Source organism: Silurus meridionalis, chromosome 8, assembly GCF_014805685.1.
Source record: "Silurus meridionalis isolate SWU-2019-XX chromosome 8, ASM1480568v1, whole genome shotgun sequence".
NCBI classification, from domain to species: Eukaryota; Metazoa; Chordata; class Actinopteri; order Siluriformes; family Siluridae; genus Silurus; species Silurus meridionalis.
The window spans coordinates 12529915-12554337 of record NC_060891.1 but is presented as its reverse complement, the minus strand read 5'-3'; the positions used below and the strand labels follow the sequence as shown (position 1 = coordinate 12554337).

General features: G+C 36.8%; 2 protein-coding genes across 3 annotated transcripts; one reads left to right on the top strand and one right to left on the bottom strand.

The window, feature by feature from the left end:
- Positions 1-46: 46 nt before the first annotated feature.
- tmem62 (transmembrane protein 62) lies at positions 47-14096 on the bottom strand. 2 transcript variants are annotated; one of them, XM_046855592.1, is made up of 14 exons: positions 13587-14096; positions 12537-12648; positions 12301-12438; positions 10286-10331; positions 8865-9006; positions 8662-8786; positions 8434-8556; positions 6220-6375; positions 5848-6007; positions 4655-4768; positions 3956-4040; positions 3766-3861; positions 2578-2696; positions 47-1746 (listed from the first exon to the last, which is right to left on the bottom strand). In XM_046855592.1, the coding sequence occupies exons 1-14, from the start codon at positions 13779-13781 to the stop codon at positions 1432-1434; spliced, it is 1926 nt and encodes a 641-aa protein (XP_046711548.1). In that variant the 5' UTR covers positions 13782-14096; the 3' UTR covers positions 47-1431. The 2 variants fall into 2 exon arrangements, with proteins under 2 accessions (XP_046711548.1, XP_046711549.1); XM_046855593.1 differs by having other exon boundaries at positions 3766-3771.
- Positions 14097-15646: 1550 nt separating this feature from the next.
- On the top strand, positions 15647-23434 carry LOC124389964 (ras-related protein Rab-10-like). Its single transcript, XM_046855596.1, has 6 exons — positions 15647-16234; positions 16422-16482; positions 16590-16728; positions 18780-18869; positions 19025-19126; positions 21635-23434. Exons 1-6 carry the CDS (start codon positions 16108-16110, stop codon positions 21716-21718), a joined length of 603 nt encoding a protein of 200 aa, XP_046711552.1. The 5' UTR covers positions 15647-16107; the 3' UTR covers positions 21719-23434.
- Positions 23435-24423: the final 989 nt, after the last annotated feature.

Genomic DNA, 24423 nt, shown 5'->3' with positions numbered 1-24423 from the left:
GCATGAAACAATTAAAAGTATATTATTTAAATATTCAAGTACTCACTTTACAACTGCAAAAAATATTTATTTGAATGCACCTGCAACCAAAAAATAATCTATTTAAAACCCTTCACATTTTTGATCATCGAGAGCAGTTAAGTGATTATGATCCCCAAAGACTTGAATTGACCAATAATTACTTATACACAGATCAACAAAAACACATACATGAAAAAATATATACCACAAGCAAATTTACCACAGCATGAACAATGAAGTACTTTTTTTTTTTTTTTTTTGACATTTTTGTGGATTACACGTTCAACATGAACGCTATACCATTCTCTTTTTGTCTCGTGTTGCTTGATCCAGCTGAGGTGCAGAATGAGAAAAAAAAACTCTTGGAACTTCAGTGTATACACACATTGGTGATTGTCTTTTCCTGCAACTTGATCACACAAAGTTATACATTCAGTTTCTCTTCACACTCACTAAACCAGTGTTATTTATTTAGTGAGATCGGTGCTCTCTTGCCAGTGCAATACAGTACACTAAATGAAGCATATAGTGTTGTGATCTGTACAGACGCTAGCATACAGCACAGGCGCACATGTAACTTCTCCATAGAAGAGACTCTGTCCTTTGCTAGTCTAATGTAAAATAAATCTCATGAGGTTACTCTGTATACGCCTTCACACATTGTCTGTGAAATAGACAAAACAACCACTCAGCAAGTTCTACAAAAATGGTGATGGGATCTGATTGGAGCAGAAGCCGCAAGAACTCTCAATGTTGCATGTTAGGTTTTTGGATTCACAGGTGCAACATAGGGTGCAGCATATTCCATTAAATCTTTTTTAGCAAAATTGGTATCGGTCTTCAGATACCAATTTAGGCATGTTGTGTGCATCTTCCTGTTTTTATTTTATTTAAACCAGAGAGAGTGTTTTTACTCCAGTTCACACTTATGTGTTTTCTTTGAACCTGCCCACAACGTTTTCTACTAAATTTAGTTGGTCTTTTGAAAAATATAAGCATAAAATAACAAAAAGCCTATGTTAAACCTCTGTAGCCCGGACCAGGCAGTTACTAAGAGTAAACGAATAAAAGCTCAAAAGCATGAAAATGAAAAACATCACACTGGCAAGACCTTTTCTTAGCATTACATTTCTGAGGCACATCTCTACTCCCAATGCCATGTGAACCTTTCTGGCCAACTTTTTTTTTTTTTTGAACAAATGAAAAAATATTATCAGTGTTGTGTCTGTACATTTAGAACCTAAAATCCAAATAATAACTGAATAATCTGGTACATGAAGGTATGGAACTAAACAGGACAGAAAAATACTTCAACAACCACATGCTATTGTATATTACCAAGTAGCAGAACCAAAGCTAGTGTCAGGGAAAGAAAAAAAAAAAAGAAAAAACCCTGTCCGGGTTTTGCTGTCATAGCTGCGAGTTACTCCTCTTAGATAGATTTGGAGCTGGTCCTCTCCAGACTTTGTAGATGAGCAGCAGACCCATTAGCAGAGCCCAGGTACGCACCGGAGACAGGAAGAAAGCCATCAGGCCGTAGGTCTCCAGCAGGAAGTAGCAGGAATATGCCTGCCAGATGAAAAGAATCAGCATGCCCACGTGTACAGCCAGAGTCCCCAAGCGGGATCCCGGCCTGCAGAGGTGAGAGTGAAAGGAGCAGCCAACGAAGCGCTGGTGCAAACTCCAGCAGAGGTAGCATGTCAGGGGCATGTTGAAGAATATTAACTGTAGATGATCATAAAGAAAAACAAAAGCCATAAGATTTAGACTGTGTCTCCTAAAGCGTAGGTTCTGGGACATGTCTCCAGAGTACTTCCTGTCTTACACATTTTAGTGTTTCTCTTTTTGTAAGACACCCACTTAAAATCATCAAGAGATATTCATGGCTGATTTATTTAAAAAGCAGAAGAAAAACTACATTTTAAAGTCATTTTTAACTACTTATATATACACCGAATATATCTGGCTCTATGTACCATAGGGGAAGTGTACCACAACAACACTGAGAATTATAGTTATGGAGGGGAATTTCATAGAAGTAAAAAATCAAAAGCCTAAAAAAAAAAGCTTTGCCACCTCACAACTCCAGGTTCCCAGGTTTGATGTGTGTCTTTTGTCTAAACGGGTTTCTTTGTTTTCCTCCTACATCCCAAACATTCATTTTAGGTAGACTAGTAAATGAAAAATTCCCTCTAGGAGTGAATACGTGTATGTCCATGATGCCTTGCTATAGAATTTCATCCCAGTCAGTGTTCCTGAGATCCACAATAAAGTGAATCAAGATGCGAACAAACGCACAACTAAACTATACAACTAAACTACACCAAATACACACACACACAGTCTCGAATACCTGAATGCTTATGCAAGAGGGAAAATCTTCTGAATGCTGTTGTTGGCCCCACATTAATTGTAATATATAGATTAATTAACAGCTGCTAAAAATATGAGAGTCACCAAATATTACAAGAATGATGTGTATTATAAATCAATGCCCCACAGTTTCACCCACCCGTTTTTAACCTTCTTACTTGGTTCCCTTTTCAAAACTCGTACCTGCAATATACCCACAACATAGGTCAGACTGCCCTGAAGGAAATGCCCGTCCACGAACACACCGAAAGCAAAACAAGCTCCATAGTGTCCATCAACCACTTCTCCAATAAACCATGGACCTGTGAAAGACCAGGTAAAGCAGGTTCAATCCAGAAACTAACACAAGACAATATAAGCATATGGCAGATTGTGAATGTGTTGAGGCAATACAAAAAAGTGTATATAGCCTCAGTGATGTGAAAATGTGCAGTATCTACTTATGTACCGAAGTTACCCCATTTGCAACAATTGTCCAGTAAATAGATATTTTTATAGTGATTCCAAGCCTGTGCTTCTTAAATTAAATTCAGGAAATTCTTAAATCTGATTGGCCAGAAGGTGCTGATATAATACTTTCATAACCACACTAGTTCTGACAAAAATGCTGGCTAATTCAAATTGCAGGTTTATATGAATGTGCTTGTTTGTTACTATGGTAACAGCTGATTCACATGGACTTAGCAGATGCTCCACATAATACAAGAGCTTTTAGCAGATTAAATATACATGCTCTCTTTTAACAAGAAAAATGGATCATTGTCTTAATTGTGAGGCTTCTGTAAGGCAACACTTATATAACATTAATGGAAGGAGTCCTGCGTGTCTCTGGGTGTTGTGTAACAGTTAGGTGTTATGTAACAGTCTGTAAGAAGAGTCTTCAGGTCAGTGGACATTGTACTTTCTGTTTTTGCTCTAACATAACAGCTTTATCTCTTATAAACTTCGACAGAGAGAAAAGAATAGAGGGTGGTGAGGGATGGACTGTTTATAGCAGTTATAAGTGAAAACAGGAACCAAGTTGTTTTATGAATTGAAGGGCACAAAACCTAAATGAAGGATGATTTTAGGTTCTTCACAATTGTGTTAACCCTGCTACTCTGTTCACTAAACTCTAACACCCTCCCTTTACACATTCATTCTTACTCTTCTGATGTCTGTGTATGCAAGTATGGCTCAGGTCAAGCCTCTAAATTGTTGTTGTAGTGACAAAACCTGATGTCATGGCTTTTTCTGTCTGAGCTAAGTAAGAAGCTTCTAATACTATTCCCATATTCTAATATTCTCCACTCCAAGCTTTTTGATGAAGCACATAAACAGATCCATTAAATAAATAAGTGTAAATATAATATAAAAATGGGATTAACTTACCTAATGCTGTACACAGATTAAACAGCAGCAAGGTGTAGTAGAAAGTGTTGATGTTGCTGACAAGATGTAAGGAGAAAAACGCTTGAGAGAGCAGCCCTGAAAAGACACGGTGTATGTGGCATAGTATTCACTGTAAATCACACTAAAGATTCGCTTTTTTTTTTTTGCCATATTTCCCACGGAGACGCACCTCTGGCAGCGGGCATCTGCTTGAATCTGAAGACAACAAGGACGCCCACGTTTAGCAACACGACAGCTACAAAAAGGATCCGTGCCTAAAAACACACACAGATATCCACAGTATGTCAATAACATAAAATAACATGCCATATTGGATGCATTTGTGTGAATGTATTTGGTACTTTATTTCATCTACATATCAAGCTTTATTACCTGCTTTTTTTCGTAGCAGAAAAATAACTTCCACTGTTGTACAACAGTGCCAGAACTTTGTAGTTTCAATACTTTGTATCAACTTCCCAATTTGAGGTATAAAATGTCTATTCATGCGCGTTTCCCAGCTGAACATTGACCACAAAGTCTCCATCTTGTGACTGGCCACTTAAATGTGTAGTCTATGTAAATTGTGTAGCTTTTAATGGCCCCCACTACATCATGTCTCTATTTCTGACTTGCTGAGGAACAGATCGAAAAGATTCAAGAAGAATTTACCTTATTTGTTCCTTAAAACAGTACATTTCCCCAGTTGAAACATTTGATATGGTTACTGTGTTCTTTTGTGAATAATATATGGGTTTATGAAACTTGTAAATCATTGCATTCTATTTTTATTTACATTTAACCAAGCATCCCAACTTTTTTGGGACCTTTTTGTGTCTTTATTATTATTATTATTATTTTTACTTATTATCATTATTATTATTATTACCAGTATGTAATGATCGGTCAGGAGGATGAATGACTGTAGGAAGCCAAAGCTGGGTGTGAGGTCCTCCTGCATAGTAAAAAGCTGCTCTTTCACCTTGGTCTGACCTGCCAAATTCTGGGCACACATAAGGACACACACAGAGGAAGGTAGTAAGTTGTAAACCACAAAGACAAAAGAAATGTGACTGAAGTGCTGGATATGTGTTTTTGAATTCCCCACATTTAACTGATATTTGAGTTCATTCTTAACAAAGCTTACTCACTCACTCACACGCGTTTCCCTCAACGCTAGACACAGCAAAAAATAAAGCAGAATAATGTACAGCAATTGATCTATTGTCTAATTCCACCGTCATGTGTTAACACTATAATAATTAATTATAAACTTTCTTCTAAACAGATGATTACAAGATTTTGTGAAATTTTTTCATGTATTTGATCAGGGTGTCTGATGTTCTTTTGGTTTTACATTATTAGAGATTAAGGTGTTTTTTTTTAATAGTGCTTTATTCACTGTTCCATGAATTCGGCACAATAAATACATTCCGAATATTAAGCCATAATTCAGGCAACAAAACTGTGAATCTTAGTTACCATATAATGACAAACGGACATAGAAGGATTAAAAATGCTTGATCAAATATACACTATATGGACAAAAGTTTGTGGACACCTTAACCTGTGATTTTTAAACATCCCACAATCCACTTCCTACTGCTGTTATAACAATCTTCACTCTTCTGGGAAGATGTTCCACTAGATTTTGGGGTGTGCTTTTGGAGATTTGTGCTCATTCAGCCATAAGGGCATTTGTCGAGTCAGGAACTTGATGGTGGGTGAGCAAGCCTGGGGTGCTATCAGTGTTCCAATTCATCCCAAAGGTGTTAAATAGGGTTGAGGTCAGAGCTCTATATCAAGTCACTCAAGATCTTCCATTATAAACCGTGTAAACCATATCTTTATGGAGCTCACTGTGCACAGAGGTGTTGTCAAGCTGGAACTGGTTTGGGTCTCCTAGGTAAAGTGAAGGGAAAATGTAATGTTACAGCCTTTAAAAATATCCTATACAAATGTGTGCCTTCAACTGTGTGGTAACAGTTCGAGAAAGAACCACATATGGCTGAAAAAGTCAGATGTCCCTATACTTTTGTCTATATAGTGCATTTTCCCAAAGCTGCCCGACCTTAAACTTACCTCTGCTTTGACAGTAATTGTATGCAGTCCAGTGGAGTAGATTTTAGGATCCCAATGCAGCACATACAGAGGCCCTCCTACAGACTCTGCTTTCCCCAGGACCTCACCATCTACACTCACATGCACCGCTGTAACTGGAGCTTGTGAAAAGACCAGGATCCTGCAGCGCACAAAAGCAAAAACAACTATCACCACTAATTGCTGTCGAACAATTAACCCCTACCATTAAACTAACAAGGAACTCTAACAAGCAAGCTGCTCTGTAAAGTTAAAGTCAATTAATGTATGCAACAGAACAGTGTATATATTGTGAAAAGATGATGGGCAGCATTAATGCTTAAAGACTTGAAAAGACACACACAGAAGGGACACCTGATGTGTGTAGAACTATAGATGCGACCCAGAGGTTCCACTCCTGGATGCAGATACTGAGCATCTTTCGGGTTGGTGATTACCACTGCTGGCCAGTCTTCAAATGTCAGATCTGAGAAACTCAATAGGTCGTGGTCAAAGGCCAGGATTCTGTATCTGAGGACAGGAATAAGACAGAGGTCTAACTTAAAAAAAATATAATATATAATATACCAGTAAACTGTCTGATATACAGGTACATTTCTTTGTACTGCTAATGTTTAAAATGTATGCATGCAGTTCCAGATTTATTTTAAATAAATAGAAAATGAGCTTAATATTAAGGCACTTGTACTTATATCGTATCACTTCTGTGGTAAGAGCAATTTTAGGAATCTCTCTACATAAGTCCATGAAATGGATTAAAAAGTACTTTTTTAACACTAGAAAAAAAAATTCTACTGAAGTCCCCCAACTGCAGTAAAGAAAAGAAATGTAATTTATACTTATTACATGTACTTTACAGCACAATGAAATTTTTTGTTTGCATATCCCATGATGTTAGGAAACCATGTAACAGTGTCCCTGGAGCACAGAGGGTTAAGGGCCTTGCTCCAGGGCCTAAAGCTGGCAGCTTAGCTATACCAAGGCTTTAAACCGCTACCTTCCGATACATAACCCAGAGCATTAACCACTGAGCTACCACCTTTCCAGTAAGTTCTAATGTACTTACAGTGTAGGTATGGTATGCAGTAAATTACTTAGTTCTTGGCAGACAGATTTTAACACTATTTTAACAGTATTTTTCCATACTGATGAATCTCTTTGTATGCTTTGATCAGCATATATATATATATATATACACACACACACCTCGGTTATTAAGTCACGGTTCCGTTCCGCTCTGTTTTTTATTTACACAGATTATCATATTTAACATTTGTGATCATTAACATTTCAACTTTTTATATTTTTAATACATTTTAAATAAAATTACTACCTGGTTAAATAATATATAAAATAATATTTTATAATATTTTATAAAAATAAAATAGAATAAATCAAATGAATGCAATACAAAATGTTATTATATTGATTAAATTGAGTAATTAATTGAATTGTCACAAATTAAAGAAGATTAATTAAATAAAATTTTATTATGGAAATATTAAATAATTTACATTTGTTAGACCCCATTTGGATAACGTTAGCGCTATGGGATTCTTTAGCATTAATGTTTGCATGCACAAAACTTTTTTTTATTTTATTTAAAGAATTAAAATTTTCTTTCGTTGTGTATGTTTAATAAAAAAATAAAAAAATAAAATAATGAAATAAAAAGGCACTCAAAGTGCGAGGCAGAGACTAAACAAACTTGCGGTCCGCCACCTAATACGTTCCTGAGGAAACTCTAGAGTAGTTTAACAAATTTTAACTATGTTCCGAACATAAAAAGGATTGCAGACCGAACCGAAAGCCCTGTACCGAATACGTTCTGATATGAATACGTGTACCGTTATACCCCTAATATATATACATTTTATATCTATATATTCAAATACCAACTCTGTTTGGTGTCAGGAATGTTTGTTTGACAAAATAAATCCTGTGTTTATGCTAATATATGACAATTTCTCATTTTGCTCCAGGTTTGTCCCTTATAAGTCACCACTGCCGAACCAATAAGGTGTAGCCTGTGCAGCCTTGCTCTGTTCAAATAAACAAGATCGAACACAGTAAAATGTATACAAGTGCTTTTTTATTTTTTATTGTGTTATAATATTGTAGTTAGAAACCAGAAAAACAATCAGCAGATGGTCCTACATTTTTCTTTTATTACAATTTTGTATGACGGGTTGCTGTGAATCAGGAACTCGGATTTACACAAGAAACTAATGGTGGTATTTGTCTGCTAGTGTGAACATTAAATAAAAATAATAACTGAAAAAAAAGGCCTGCAATCTAAAACCATATCATGTAGGACCTGAGGAAACACGGATACAGTCTTAATGCATTGTGCAATGTTTTGTAACGTTCAATATAAAGTGATTGGCATGTACATAATTTAGAAACCCATCTGATATGAACACAAGGCAGGAGAAACAGACAAGACATAAGGGATAATAAATCAATTGCTGTACAGTATACGTCCCAATTTTCTCCTGTGTTAGTAGAGAATGGTCCATCTGGATCTGTGCGTGTGTGTGTGTTTTCACACAGCCCTGCTGGTCTTACCTGCGATTTTCCATCCAGTCTGCTAGCTCCAGCTCCAGTGTTCCTGTAGAGTGTCTGCTGTGGAGGACAGGCATCAGACCCCTGAGCGTATGAAGATGCCCACACAGGTATGCCACTGCCTTGCTGCAAACATGCACTATAACAGTTAGCTTACACATTCTTGGCCGATCTGCAGAAGCACATTTCCTATAATGCAAGTTCACTCACGGAAAACCAGCAGTTCCTAACCTCATCAGGGCTCTGAGTCCAGGTGAAGAGGAGATGACAGTAGACGTTGTGTAGTGTCCAAACCAGATGGTCTGATTGCTGCTCTGACTCTCCTGCTTAAATTTAGCCAGTATATCACTTTGACCCTGTGGACCAGATAATCATCCAAAATCAGACAAATGAAGCCGGCATACATATGTATTTCAAAGCCACCACAAACCTACTTGATTAAGTATTCCAAAGAAGTTGTAGGGACGCTTGGGCCCAGGAGTGAGGGTGGCATCAGCACAGATAAATGAATAGTTCCCAAAGAAAGTGCTGTGTACATAGTGGAAGGATCCAAGCTTCTGGTTGGCAGAATACTTCCTAAACAACAAATCGAAGAATTTCTTACTGTATGGTAAACTGCTCAGAAAATTAGATGCACTGATGGAATCTTATACCACAGCGCTTTCTAATTCTCAAATCTGATTGGCCAGACAGTGATTTTCAAAACAGGTGGACAGGTGGATAATTTTCAAAACAGGTGGACAGGTGGATAATTTTCAAAACAGGTGGATAATTTACCTTTAGATCTCAAAAGCTTTAAATAATGTAAACTCAATTTGAATTGTTTAAAATGTTTATAAAAAAAGCAGTGTAATATAATATGATAATTATTTGGAAAAGCGTTCTATGAGCAGATCTTTTAATTTTTGGACAGAGACTCCGGCATCAAGTGCTTTGTAACTGTAGGTGGTAATGTTTATATCCTTCATGACGAGGTAAAAAAAAAGAGAAGCTGTTGAGGAAGAGATTCTTTATGGCTTCTATAGCATAAGTGATTAAAAGAATTCAAATCGTTTTGCAAAATGCGCCACAACAATAAAAAAAAATTATTTATAAAAAAACATTTAATAATTGCTATGGCATATGAAAAACATGCTGTTATGGGCAAACAATCAGCCATATGGTGGTAACAGTTTGTAGATACCGGATCATCAGACACACATGTGCTCATTCAGCAACAAGATAGAAATCAGGAATGATACAATTTTTCCTTTTTTTTATTTATTCTACAGACCAGTCATAAAAACAATTCACTGGGTATAGTTATGCATATAAAAATTTTCAATCTGTTGTTAAGGAAACCAGGGGTGCAATCGGCTATCAAGTTTATACCAAAAGTGGGGTTGCGGTCAGGGCTCGGCACTCGAATTTTCTCCAAATCAACTATGTTAAATGATGTCTTCATGGACATTGATCTATACATGTGCATGGTCATGCTGGAAAATGTTTGGCATTTTTTAGGATTTCAGATCACTTGTGTACTTCACACTTTGTGGCAACGCTTTCAGGAAGACCCATGTACAGTATAGGTTGGGTGTCTACAAACTTTCAGCCATATAGTGTATCATAGCACTTGATTGTTCATCATTTTCTCTATAACAAACCCTTACTCTGCTGTTCTTCCCAATCAGCCCATATTAAGAACATTCACTTGGCCATTTTAAATTCTAACTAAATAAGCCTGTAAATATGACAGATAATTGTAAATGATCAGGGTCTGCCATGCTCATGTTATAAATAACAGCATGGAAAAGCATTTCAGTAAACCAGTGTAAAGCTGCTTAATAGCTGCAATAATCAAAATGTTTGCACAGACCTGTAATAATTGTTTACGCTATCCAGAGATATAATGTTCATGGTATCTGAGGGGGAAAAAAAAGAAGACCGGGTTTAGAGTACATTTTCAATAAAGCAAAGAAAAAAGATGGTAAACCACTGGACTAATGAGAGCACTTTCCTAGAACCTTGTAATGCAATACTAATTACCGTAATTTCCAGACTATAAAGCGCACCCTTATATAAGCCACTGAATTTGACACAGATTTTTTTTTTAACATAAATAAGCCGCACCTGTCTATAAGCCCCTTCAGTGTCTACACTGAAACTAATGAACTTTACACAGGCTTTAACGAAAGACACTAAATGCAATATGTTGCGCTTTTATTAGGAGCATAGCGGTATTTTGGGAATAGCATGTCACTGCATTCTTCCGCTATTACTGCATGTGTGGAGACCGAGGATTATGTCCTTATTATTTTCTGATGCTCATTTCTAAGTTTCTTTGACTAACCCGTAACACTGTTGCCAAGAAAAATAAAAAACACAAGTTTTGGAAACCTGTCTGTGCTTATATGATTTCTGTTGCAACTGGAGTTAGCGAGCTCTCCCTTCACCCAGACTCAACGCGTTACAATGGCTTGTATCTAAACATTAGCCTACCAAGTAAGTCATTGTCCACTGTCCTTCTCCTTCCTTTCACAACTACAGTGGTACCTTGACCTACGAGTGCATTAATGTACGAGTTTTCCGAGGTACGAGCGGTCACTCTGCCGATTTTTTTGCTTTGTTACGCGAGCAAAAAATTAAGGTACGAGCTCGAGACACCGCTGCTAGATGGCGAAGCGAAGCCAGAAAGCGAAGATTGTGACGAAAATTAGGATAAGCAAAGAAGAAAAAGTAAAAATTTTGAGGATTAGGGATACGTAGTGTACAGAAGTGATAAAAGTAGTTTTCCCTCCGCCTCCGCTTATCGCCTCTACCCCCCCTCCACACACACACACACACACACACACACACACACACACACACACACACACACCCACCCACCCCACCGGCGTTTTCGTTAGCTCAAATCATCTCATCTCCAAGGAAAATACACTGAATAAAACTTTATTATATCTTTACATACTCTTTCTATTATGTTTCTATACAAGATTTGTTATTTAGAAAAGGTTTTTTTTTTATTTAATAACATGAAACATAAAAACAGGGTGTCATTTTGAGGGTTGGAACGGATTAATGCCATTTTAAGTATTTTCAATATGGAAAACTGATTTGATGTGCGAGCAAATTGAGATACGAGGTCGTCCATATCGTGCACCACCGGTGGAAGTTTTTTCTCCCGAAGCCGTGCAGCTCAGAACACAGGTAAAGTGCGTTTTTTCGTTTCCGTTCGGAAATTTCATTGGTCTAAATGTTATGTCGCTCAGTTTTTTGGCTTTAAGTTTGTGAAACTGGGAAAAACCCAGGAAAAATTTTGAAAAAGCCGATTCGTTGTTTAAGCCGCGGGAAAAAAGGCTTATAGTCCGAAAAATACGGTACAAGGTCTGGAGGTAAATGATCGGTATTGATGGTATTAGAGCTAAGCTCATTAGGGGGGTTACTAAATGCAAAGTCTTTATTAAACTGTTAACATGTTCAAGAGAACAAAACCCCCGAATGTTTTTAAATATAGTAAAACCATATGAACGACATCATGTTCTACAACTCATGCTCATAACTTCTCTTAAAAAAAATCTAGAAAAAAAAATTTCAATACTAAGAGCCAATGGGTATTCATCCCATACAATAATGAACAAATTGACATTTGTATACTTTGTGGATGCAAGCAAAAGTGATTAAATGTTATATGAAAAACATTGCTCTAACTGCAATCGAATGTAGGTTCTACAGTATGTTTCAGCCCTCATTCAAACAATGTAAAAAAAAAAAGTACAAGATTATTAATTTTTTTTTATTATTCAAACTTTTTCATTACTTAGCACATAGCAGCAGTCTAAACATCAGTAAGATCAGTGTTCATTATTGTATAACAAAAAAATATATTCTCACCATGGTTTCCACGAATGTCTATCCATTTTGTCCGTTCCAGCACTCGAGATTTCTTTAGGACGTTGTGATAGGCCTGCCACTCGACCTCGTACTGTAGAGAGCCAACTTTATCCTCCGTCTTTGCATCTGTTAAGTCCCCTGGTAAATATTACGTAAAAGGTATTAATGCACCAGATCCGAACTAATGTCACAAGTCACAACCAGAATCCTTGTCAGACTGTGTAAAATCATCTCACCTGTAGCAAGTACAAGAGCAGGTTTAATGACTTCAATAGTGTCTGTACAGAACTTTTCGAAGTCCGGGATGCGCCTTGGATCGCGAAAGCGGCTTATATGAATGTCTGATATCTGAACACAGCAACATCGAACAGAGATTTATTATACAATACTATGCATGTAAAATAATTTAACAATTATAAACAAGAAGGATGTCTCAGAAGCTTTGATTTAGCCATCTATTGGTCTGGAGACCAGTTCCCACTGTTTACAGTTCTGCAAGCTACATAGTTACAATTGAAACTTATAGATCAAATAATATTACAGAAATACTTCTATAAATCACTAAGCCCATAGCCAGCAAGGTTCTTTAAAAAAAAATTTCATCAACTAATTCATCTTGGATGCTTTTTCTGATAGTAGTATCAAGACACTTGTCCTCAAGTTCAACTTATTGTACAAAAAAAAACACGGATGTAGGTGTATTTTAGAATTTAAAGTACCCTTAGGTGTGAATGTGCAAATAATTGTGGGTGTGTGTCAAGTCGATTCAAGCCAATTGGCTTTTGTGGTCATTTCAACCATATACTACTTGTAATAAATCAGGGGGCTACATGAACACAGAACTAATGAAGTGCATGTGTGCAAAGAGCAAAAGTCCACAGTTACTAAAACAGGACAACAGGCACAGTAAAGGTAATGCACAGTAAAGCATTGGCTGTTATCCAAAGAAATGTCAACGAGTATACATTTGTAGTGTGTGTGTGTGTGTGTGTGTGTGTGTGTGTGTGTGTGTGTTGCCCTGTGAGTCTTGTATTTCCCTGTATTCTGGATAACCTCCGGATCCAAACTGACCCAACCAGGTCAAAGTGAAAGACAAAGTAAAGATGAATGAATGAATGAATGAATGAATGAATGAATGAATGAATGAACTTACAGCACATTGGGGCAACTGAAGATGGTAATTATGTGTATGTACCCTTTATATTCAGTAGCTGCTTAAGGATTCCTATCTTTATATTCAAAACCAGGAAATACTCAGGTGCTAAACTTTACTCGTCCAGACTCACCTGCACAAACCAGAAGATGTTCTTCAGCTCCGCGTCTGGAAACGGCGCCTCGCCTTTCTTCTTGACGTGCTCGCCGTCTGACTGCGCCAAACTCCGTTTAGGATGCCAGCTAGTGTCGTAGCTGTCTAACACCCAGGAAGTGAAACACGCCATCACCAAACCGGCAACGACCAGCACACCGGCCAGCCGGAGCATCCTGACCGGAGCGCGAGCACACTCAAACCCTGTCCTATAAATCACTGCTAACACTGACCATGGCCGCGCTCAGCATACTGCTTAATATAACAACCTACACCTCATCAAATCATAATAATCCCCGGCTGATCAGTGGCGGTGAGAGGATCAGATCAAAGCATGCGATAGTGCCAGTAATCGTGCTGTCATCACCGCTCACAGCTCACACTTCCGCCTTTCTGGAGTTTTTAGCTCAGCCCACATACCGGCGCGCGCGCAGGCCAGACACTTCACCCTGCATCATCACTTCCGCACAGCGGAAATCCTGCTCAGGGAATGCCGAGGTTACAGCAGTCACCACTTTATTATTCTTCAACAGAATTTTTTATTTTATAATTTTTTTTTTTACAAAAATTGAAATGCAAATTTGATAAAAAATATAAACCTTTAATTTAATCATATATATTATTTACTAATAGCAATATTAATATATACGAATAATATTAAATATTGAAAGTTTAAATATATATATATATATATATATATATATATATATATATATATATATATATATATATATATATATATATATATATATATATATATATATATATTTTTTTTTTTTTATAATAAATATTTTTGTATTACAATTTAATTGATATGGAAATAAAATGTGAATACTAATGAGATCAAAATATAGACCCTTTTTAAATAATTATATACAGTGGAGTAGATAAGCATTAATAAGTAATACAATAAATATTTTATATATTGAATTTAATATATTTGATATTTTTGAATTGAATGTATTTGATGTGTTTTTACTAAATATTTTTATAATCACAATTATATTCAGTTAGATCTACAAGTAAGCATGTCTAGTGCAGAGATAACCATATTAGGGCCTGCAGGCCAAAGTTGGCCTGTGGTGACCTTTGATTTGGCCTTTAGAATAGACAAAAATGAATTAATCTCATTTGTAAAAGATTTGAAAAATAAGGACCTCTCTTTAGAGGTCACTGCATAGCTGTATCAGGCATTGAACTCTATTGTACAATTAACTGGATTGTTTCTCATTGTAATATTAATTTCACTGAACTAGAACTTAATAGAATTTTAAAAGTAAAACAGCATTATTTGAGCAGATTACAAAGTACATTTTTCTAGTTATTTATTTATTTTTAAATATCATTGAATCATAAATTAGAGAACCCGTGACTGCAATTATTTTAATGTCATGTTGCATCATAATGGAACATTAATTAATCCCATAGCCCTCAATAAAGTTTGATTTTTGGCCCTTTGTAGTACAAAGTTTTTGCACCCCTGGTCTAGAATACCATTGTCAGAGGAAAGAGTTAAAAACCAAGCAATAACACTTCACACCCTTATTAGAGTGTGCTTATGACTGAGCTATCAAATGCATAATTAAACTACAGCAGAGGTGGCAAAAGTAAACACATCCTTTACTTAATTAGAAGTACAGATACTCATGTTTTGAAATACTCTGGTAAAATTTTAAAGTACTGACTACACTTTTTTACTTAAGGTAAAGTAAAGATGTTTGGGCTCTTACATGCACTTAAGTAAAAAATAGTCTTTACTTTGGAAAAGCCTAATAGGGCTGTCAATAGATTAAAATATTTAATCGTGAATAATCTCATGGTTGTAGTGAGTTAACTCACGATTAATCGCAACATAATCCCACATTTGATTTGTTCTAAAGGTACCTTAAATGAATAACATTTAAAACTTTTTTTTTCAGAAGACGCGCATGCGCGATGCAAATCGCCTTTTCTTGTTAAATTGTAATCAGATACTGTAGTATACGCATGTGCAGCTATAATGCACATGCGCAGTGTGAATTGGGCAGAACACGGATCGGGTTTAGTGACACTGCTGGCTAATAGCGTCTGCGCATGCGCAGTTGTGTCTTTTTTTTTTCCGCGTTGAATAGAGTTCCGTGAAGGCGTAACTGTTTTCGGTGTAAATCGCTGGTTTTAGTGATTTCCCATAAAAAATACGTTCGTCGTGTTTCCGTTCGACAAAATCTCGCTGTGCTCTTTTGTTAAAGGCGAGTAGGTATGCTAACTAGCGAGTTCCTTCCGTCTTGCTAAGTAAGTGACCCTGTGGAAGCTACTAGCTAGCGGCTAGTGCAGCTAAGTAACTTTGACAGTTAGGAGGCGAACACCGCGCTAAGTGTATTTGTCAGTAAAGTTAGTTAGTTAGTATGAGTTGCTCTTGGTGAAGTTACTGATTTGGATTCGAGGCTCAGAAAAGGTGGCCCGCTTGATTTCCACTTGGATTAGCTCACTGAAGGAGTGTCCGCTCTGTAGTTCCATGTGAAATGGCCAAGAAGACCTATGATTTACTGTTCAAGCTCCTGCTCATTGGAGATTCAGGAGTTGGCAAGACATGTGTGTTGTTTCGCTTTTCGGATGACGCGTTCAACACCACGTTTATCTCAACAATCGGTAAGGATCAATATATATTTAGGCAGCATACAACCTAATGCAGTACCTGTCGCCTGTCTGTTAAATGTCTGATCTGAAGAACCCCAAAGCAAAGAATTCTTTTTATCCATTGTTTATAATCACTTCATTAAATCAAAGCTCACTTGTCAGGTTTGTGTAGTAACATTTATAACATCTAACTTTGCAGGAATAGATTTCAAAATCAAGACTGTTGAGCTAAATGGCAAGAGGATCAAACTTCAAATATGGTATGTTTTCTTGATCAGGTGATCAACAACAGAACAAAACAAAAACCATCAAAACTCTCTTTGATCAAATCATAATCATACGTCAATGTCACTTTCTCCTATTTCAGGGATACAGCTGGACAGGAGCGTTTTCACACCATCACAACCTCTTACTACAGAGGAGCCATGGGGATCCTGCTGGTTTATGACATTACCAACGCCAAAAGCTTCGAGAATATCAGCAAATGGCTGCGAAACATCGAGGAGGTGCGACATTAATTGAGAAAATCTTCTATGGATTGTAGTGCGGCATGAAGGTTGATCGGCGAGAATTACCAGTGCACATGCTTAATGTTTGCGAATCATGACGCTGATTACATTCCTAAAGCAATGACATAACGCTTGTAAAATGTCTTCTTTAAATGTCTGCTTTGTCATTTCAAATAATGTCATTGATGTTTACATAAACCTCAGAATGCCTCAGGATGTTCTTCCTCTAGTGACTTTCTATGCATTATGCATTGCATTATCAGCCATGTTATTTTTATAACACATCAATAAGATAAGGTTATGCTACGTACACACGTGATATATTTTCATGCTTCTTTCTTTAAAACAAACACAAAACTCAATAGTCACGATAGAAAAATCACCTAATTGACAGACCGAAATGAACCATTTTATCCCAGCTGACAGCAGGGTGGATGTTACATTTACACACCACTAGGTGATGCTGTTGCGTAGGTGACCGCCTACTTTTGACCGGTGACAAACCCCTATTGTCTGGCTTTGTCACTGTAGTCATGCTCACATATTACATTTCATGAAGTATTTTCCAGACTGTGAAGATCATTGTAGTGCTGCAGCTAGCGATTATTTTATTAATCGAGTATTCTACCGAATATTGCAACGATTAATCGGGTAATCGGATAAGTAGTTTCTTCTTTATTAAAGCGCAATACTAAACATCCAAGAGAAAATAAAACAGGTCTCCTTAAATGAACAAGTAATTTGTTTTCCTTTTTAGAAAAAAAAAAAATATTGCTGAAATTGTATGCAAGAATATTGCATACAATTAGTGAAAACTAAGCCCATTTAGTGCATTTGATTGCCTTATTACTTATTACTTATTATTTTTAGTTCAAAATCATTCCAAACTTTGGAAACTTTGTCATTTTCTTTGGCCTGCTTCATCTGTCTTGTTCCGTCTCCTCCAGAGCTGATTGTGAGACAGAGTTCTCTCCAGGATCCGGAGGCTCAGTTTAATACCATGCGATTCTATTGATTGTAACCCATTTCACTTTTAATATGTAAAGCATTCTGGCACTACAGAGGGAGTGACGCTGCCTGATTGGCAAAAAAGGTGGAATTTTGAGAAATAAACTCGGAATTGTGATAAACTCTGTGTGACGGAAACAGGATTTTATATCAATGTTCTCCTCGCCCATTTCCTGTTCCTCAATTATTAGTTTTATTCTGCAGCGTCCTCTGTGTTTCCTGTCCAAAGCGCTCCAGAGTTTAGCGGGTGGTGCATCAGTAAAAATGCTCCGTGTGGAAACGCGGTGCTTTGTGTGTATTTAACTTGAGTAAACGAAGATTTAAGGCAAATAATTTGCCTCAATGATTTTTTTGTATTTGGATTATTCGTGTTACTCGAGGAATTGTTTCAGCCCCAAATGATTGCATATCAGAAGGACTGAAGCAGAAGGCACATCAGGGCACAGTATATTGGGCCATGTACAGTACACAGTAAAACGAAACTTTGTTCCTTCAGAAACAAGGTGCAATGTAAAACAGCATGAACTAACTAGAACTGCAGACTGAAATATTATCCCTGTGTTACTGGACATATACATACGCTAAAGTACATACCTTGAGCGTGGAAACCATTTAGTTTTTTTTTTTTTTCCCAGAAAGCATGACCATGCTTTGCTAGGGGGCTTCTGTTTATTTTAAATGGCAGATATTAGTAATTGTCAAATATATGTCAAGTATATATGCACTGAAAAGCATTATAAATATTGGTTCATAACTCTCCTGTGACTCTCTCTGTATTTTAGGCTGAGAATCTACAAAGGTTGCTTTTCTATCAGTGAATCTAAAACTGCAAAATGAAAACTTTACAGTACGATGAATGCATTAGAAACTATTAGGTGATGAGGTTTAGAGGCAGTACAGGTGTAAAATCTTTGTTTCTGTAAGCAAAAATGTTACAGGGTATGTCTTGTATGTCAGAGCAGATTATGTTTTGATATTGCTAGAATTCACAAAAGTGTGTTTTTTTTTTCTTTTAATGTGTATCTTATTTATTCTTCTAGCATGCAAACGAGGACGTGGAAAGAATGCTGCTCGGTAACAAGTGTGATATGGAAGACATGCGTGTGGTCCCTAAAGCAAAAGGAGAACAAGTAAATCTGTTCCTTTTTTTTTTTCCTGAGTTTACGCTACACCTAGAACAGCTGAAAGATGAATATAGAATGCAGGCTTAATGGCTCGATATGAGTTTTGAGTGGCATTCGGTTCAGACTTGCGTAATCACGTCGTTTTCATTGTTTGTTTTCAGATTGCCTCCGAACACAACATCCGCTTCTTTGAAACGAGTGCAAAAGCGAACATCAACATTGAAAAAGCTTTTCTGATGCTTGCTCAGGACATTTTGCAAAAGGTAAATCCAAGAAACTATAGGCTGTGAAAATTATATTTATTTTTATATATATATATGAATGATGAGAAGTTTGTGGGCACTTAATATCCATATGTGTTTTTTTTTTGTTTAAGTTTTTTTTTTTTTTTGGGGGGGGGGGAACACATCTAAAATTGTATTCATCTTTTCTGTTGTAATAATTTCCACTCTTGTGGGAAGAATTGCCACCAGATATTGGAGCATGGATTTGGGAATTTGCTCATTCAGCCACAACAGCATTAGTGAGTTACGCAGTGATATGATGGTTATGGAAATTTGTTGACACATAAGATTCATATGTGCTTTTTAACATCCTATTCCACATTTAGTCCCCATTTTCTGGAAAGACGTTCCACTAGATTTTGGAGTGTGCATGTGGAGATTTGTGCTCATTTAGCCACAAGGGTTTTAGTAAAGTCAGATACTAATGAGGAGGCACAGGGTGCAGTCAGTCTTCAATTCATTAAAGGTGTTCCAATATGGTTGAGGTATATGAGTCAACTCAAGATCCTCCTCTCTATCTCACATAAACCACATCTTCATATACCTTTGTGTACAGGGGCCTTGTCATGCTGGAACAGGTTTGGAAATGTAATGCTTCTGCTTTAATAAACGTCCTATACAGTTGTGCGCCTCCAATTTTGTGTTAACAGTTTGGGGAAGAGCACATATGGCTAAAAAGGCAGGTGTTCCAATACTTTTGCTTATATAGTGTATCTATTTGGGGACACCTGCCAGTGTTCTAGATCATCATACAGGTGCCATCAGACTCCTCAACATACAGAACTGAACTGTACAAAACTTACACACAAACACACTCTCTCACTCAACCCCATGTTACTGAACTATTACAACCTGAACTCAACCCACATTTAATACTTATTTCACTTTAAACATATCCTTGTCTTCTAAACCACCCATATTTTATTACTGTATTTTTCGGACTATAAGCCGCTACTTTTTTCCCACGTTTTGAACCACGCGGCTTAAACAACGAAGCGGCTAATTTATGGATTTTTCCTGGGGTTTTCCCGGTTTTACAACTTCAAGCCAAAAAACTGAACCCCATAACATTAGACCAATGCACTTTCCGAACGGAAACAAAAAAAACGCACTTGTGTTCTGAGCTGCACAGCATCGAGAAAAACTTCCACCGGTGTTAATTTTTACGCACGCCGATGCCAAAAGATAAACTCTCGAGAGAAATACAGTAGTTGTGAAAGGAAGGAGGAAGACAGTGAACAATGACTTACTTGGTAGGCTAATGTTTAGATACAAGCCGTTGTAACACGTTGAGTCAGGGTCAGGGAGAGCTCGCTAACTCCAGTTGCAACAGAAATCATATAAGCACAGACAGATTTCCAAAACGAGTGCTTTTTTATTTTTCTTGGCAACAGTGTTATGGGTTAGTCAAAGAAACTTAGAAATGAGCATCCGAAAATAATGAGCACATAATCCTCAGTCTCACACACACACACACACACACACACACACACACACACACACGCAGTAATACCGGAAGAATGCAGTGACGTGCTATTCCCAAAATACTGCTCTGCTCTTAAAGGAGCCACGACATATTTCACCCGTTACACCGTGTAACAGACACTGTCTTTCGGTAAAGCCTGTGTAAAGTTAATTAGTTTTAGTTCATTAGTTTAGTGTAGGCTTATACACAGGCGTGGCTTATTTATGTTAAAAATAAAGATATTTGTAAAATTCAGTGGGTGCGGCTTATATAAGGGTGCGCTTTATAGTCCGGAATTACGGTAATCATAATATACTGTTCACATGCTGTTCTGCATCTCTCGATTGCTGCTATTGCTGTTTTGCACAACATTGTGTTCATGTATACAATTACACTGCCACACTGTTTTGTGTTGTTTGTTTGCACTTTCTTTATCTAGCACTGTTTGCACCAGGTTGCACTTTATGTGGCAAAGACAACTTAATTTAATCCTTAGCTCTGTGTTCTGTTATGTGGTTCTATGTTGTGTGATGTAGCACCAGGGTTCTGGAGGAACGCTATCTCATTTCACTGTGTACTGAATCATCTTGACTTGACTTGGGGTGTTCAATGGGCAGAGCTCTGTTAAAGTTTGTCTGATGGCCCTTGTTTTGCGCACTGGGACGATGTCATGCTGGAGCATGTTTGGGCTCTTTAGTTCCAGTGAAATTATAATGTACAGCATATAAAGGCATCCTATACAATTATGTGCTTTCAACTTTTGTACTTTAGAGGCCCACATGTAGGTGTGATTGTCGAGTGTCCACAAACCTTTGGCCACATAGCGTGCTAGGCATGTTATTAAAAAGTGTGTAGAATAATAGTCTGGCTGTTTTTCCAAAGACACATGGGGTGAACACACATGATGAACGTGTTTCTTTTCAAAATTGTCATTAGATTCCAGCTGATGTTATACCTCGACATAAGGTCTTAAATTGTGGCTTTACCACAGTAACAAAACTATGCTTTAATCTTCCTTTCAGACCCCTGGAAAGGAGCCGACCAATGAAAACGTTGACATGAACAACAGAAGTGGCTCTGCAGGAGGGCTGAGGTGTTGCAGTTGAACAGCAGTCTCTCCTGCTTTGCTTCCAAAAACCCTCACCCCATTTACAATGCACAAGTTTGATCTCTTACACCTATGTTTAACCTAAATGCTCATTTATGCTGGACAAGACCTTCATCTCTCACTGTACTTTTAACTGAAAACAGAACCTAAATTTCCCCTAATTTTCTGTTAACAGTATTAGATCAAACAGGACCTTTGTTACTTTAGTGATGCTCTGACAGCAGCACTGTGTACAGGGAAACCGAGTCGAATAATCACATCGGTAAATACAAAAAAAAGGGACACGTAACATTTAACATTCATGTTATTGTGAACTCTGTGCCTTAATGCCGTTTAAAAAGAGTTCAGAGTAGCTCATTGGACATTCTTTTTATTTTTTTATTTTTTATTTTTTTCGGGATAGCAGTCGACTTACTGAACTGTGAATGAGTGTCTTACATGACACTTCCCCCCTTCTAACATTCGAGGTTGTGCCTTATAACCTGCAGCAACGAAGTCGAAAAAACTGTTCTCTGTTATTCCACAGTGTCGCGTTTAAATACGCACAACGCACATGCAATGCCTTTAAAGGCACAGACTGGCCTGATTGTCATGCTCTTTATCGTATTAATAAATTGCACGTCGAACAAGTCAGCGTAAGGTATCGCATTCAATAGAAATACTTCATGAGATTTATGTTTGGTTCTATGGTTAGTCATTTTTCTTAAGGATAAGTTCAAATTAATTGTACGCACTTGTTTAATGAACAAATGCTGCTCAGTCCCTCTGTCGTTTTATCTGTCTGCGATTCCGCACTTTAGGGACTCTGCTGAACAAGTGAGTCCCAGATTCAAAGGTCTATTCTGGTTATATGTGTGAGATTTTAGGCTCTTGAAATGATCCATGCCTAATACAATGTTTGGCTGCTCTTTGGTGTGTGTGTGTGTGTGTGTGTGTGAACAACAAAATTTTTATATATATATATATATATATATATATATATATATATATATATATATATATATATATATATATATATATATAATATAATTTTTTCTTCCCTTTCAGGATTTTGGGGTCAGTAGGCATCACTTCCCTGTCCTTTTTTGCATTAATTATAATTTTCATTACACAATTGCAGTGGGGTGCAGAGGACCTTTATTTTTTTGCTGATGGTGATGGGAAGATCAGAATACATTCATATTTCAGAGCAGTGACTGATGACGTACTAACTGTAAAGGTATTTTAAAATGTCAGTTGTTTGGGTCGTTAGTGGTTTTTGTCAGCTTTACTGAGTTGGGTGGAATTTTCTAAATTTCTTCTGAATATTCTCGTAAACAGGCATTACTATTGTTCAGTAAGTGTTGACAGGTATACCTTGGCTTTCTCTCTGTATCAAAATAACAGCTTTATTATTATTATTATTATTATAACTTCTTACTGGTATATTTAGCACTTTTTTTTTAACTGATATATGATGCAAGTACACTAGTTAATTGACAAGATGACTTGAAAACTAGTTGTGAAGGTGGACACTGGCCATCCGACATCAAACACAGGATCCTACTTGGTTACTAAGTATGTACTTTCCTAGTTTTTATAAAGGTCTAAATTGTGACTGGCCAGTGTCCTCCTTTTGTTCAGGCTAAGAACTGACATTGGTTTACATTTGAATAACTAATTCTGTAATAATAGAAGATCAGAATGACAAATAAAATGTTTCTTGGAACTAGAAGACTTTCTGCTCACAGAATTGTGTAAACTTAAAAAAAAAAAAAAAAAAAAAAAAACAAAGGGAGTGATGGGTTTTGGATGGTAGTTTCATAGTGCAATAAACTTACTTTTCAAAAATATACCTGTTTTTGTTTATGGTTGCCTGATTCAAGCAAACTCATTCCAGCAAAGTACAAAAACATGCGTTTTATATTATTATACTACTATATTATTAAATTCCTTATAGAGCACCATGGGGAAAAGAAATGAAGTGTTGCAGTCTGTAGTGTACAGGAAAATCGACAGTAATAGCTGCCTAGTATTATACTCAAAAGATGTTGGCATAATGACAGCCAACAGGCAAAATATATATATATATATAATATATATATATATACACACACATACAGGGGAAACTGGGGGTGTGTCCAAAATGGTCTTAGACCGTAACCCCCACAAGTTCCGAAAATCCGTGAATTTTGGACACACCCCCGCAGCCCCTATGGTAATTCAGGTAATTTAGCTGGCCATTGTCTCTTTAGTACAATAATGTGTTTAAAAAATAAGTCTCCCCAAATGGTAGGTAGCGCATATATATTTAAAAAAAAAAACAACATAACAGACAAGATGAAACACTGGATGTTCATTTTCTCTCTAGCTGTTTGCAAGTAAGTGCAAATATTTATCCAAATCTAAAATATACAGATACCAAATCAGATGTTGTCCAAAGATTAGAACACGTACAAACATTAGAAAAAATGCAACAAACTATGTTAACTGAACAACAAAAAGCTTTCTAAAAGCTCTTATCATTTCTATATTACTAATGGTCATGTAACCTGTTTTGTTTTAATAAAAAAGATATATAATTAACACATTAAAACCTCCAGCATATCTGTTTATACGAATACGAATTTTTGATTGCCACACCTTCACCAGGTCATTTGTGAAGATTTTTGCTGCCATCTGGCAAACGGCATTTTCCCCCTGGTTTGGCATACTTTTTGGGAT

Excerpts from the sequence above, each read along its gene's own strand:
- tmem62 (XM_046855592.1), bottom strand. The coding sequence starts at position 13,781 with ATGCTCCGGCTGGCCGGTGTGCTGGTCGTTGCCGGTTTGGTGATGGCG. Across the intron at positions 8,787-8,864 it reads TCTTTGGAATACTTAATCAA|GGTCAAAGTGATATACTGGC; the intron begins GTAGGTTTGTGG and ends TCTGGTCCACAG. Across the intron at positions 8,557-8,661 it reads GGACTCAGAGCCCTGATGAG|CAAGGCAGTGGCATACCTGT; the intron begins GTTAGGAACTGC and ends GCATGTTTGCAG.
- LOC124389964 (XM_046855596.1), top strand. The coding sequence starts at position 16,108 with ATGGCCAAGAAGACCTATGATTTACTGTTCAAGCTCCTGCTCATTGGA. Across the intron at positions 18,870-19,024 it reads CTAAAGCAAAAGGAGAACAA|ATTGCCTCCGAACACAACAT; the intron begins GTAAATCTGTTC and ends GTTTGTTTTCAG. Across the intron at positions 19,127-21,634 it reads CTCAGGACATTTTGCAAAAG|ACCCCTGGAAAGGAGCCGAC; the intron begins GTAAATCCAAGA and ends TCTTCCTTTCAG.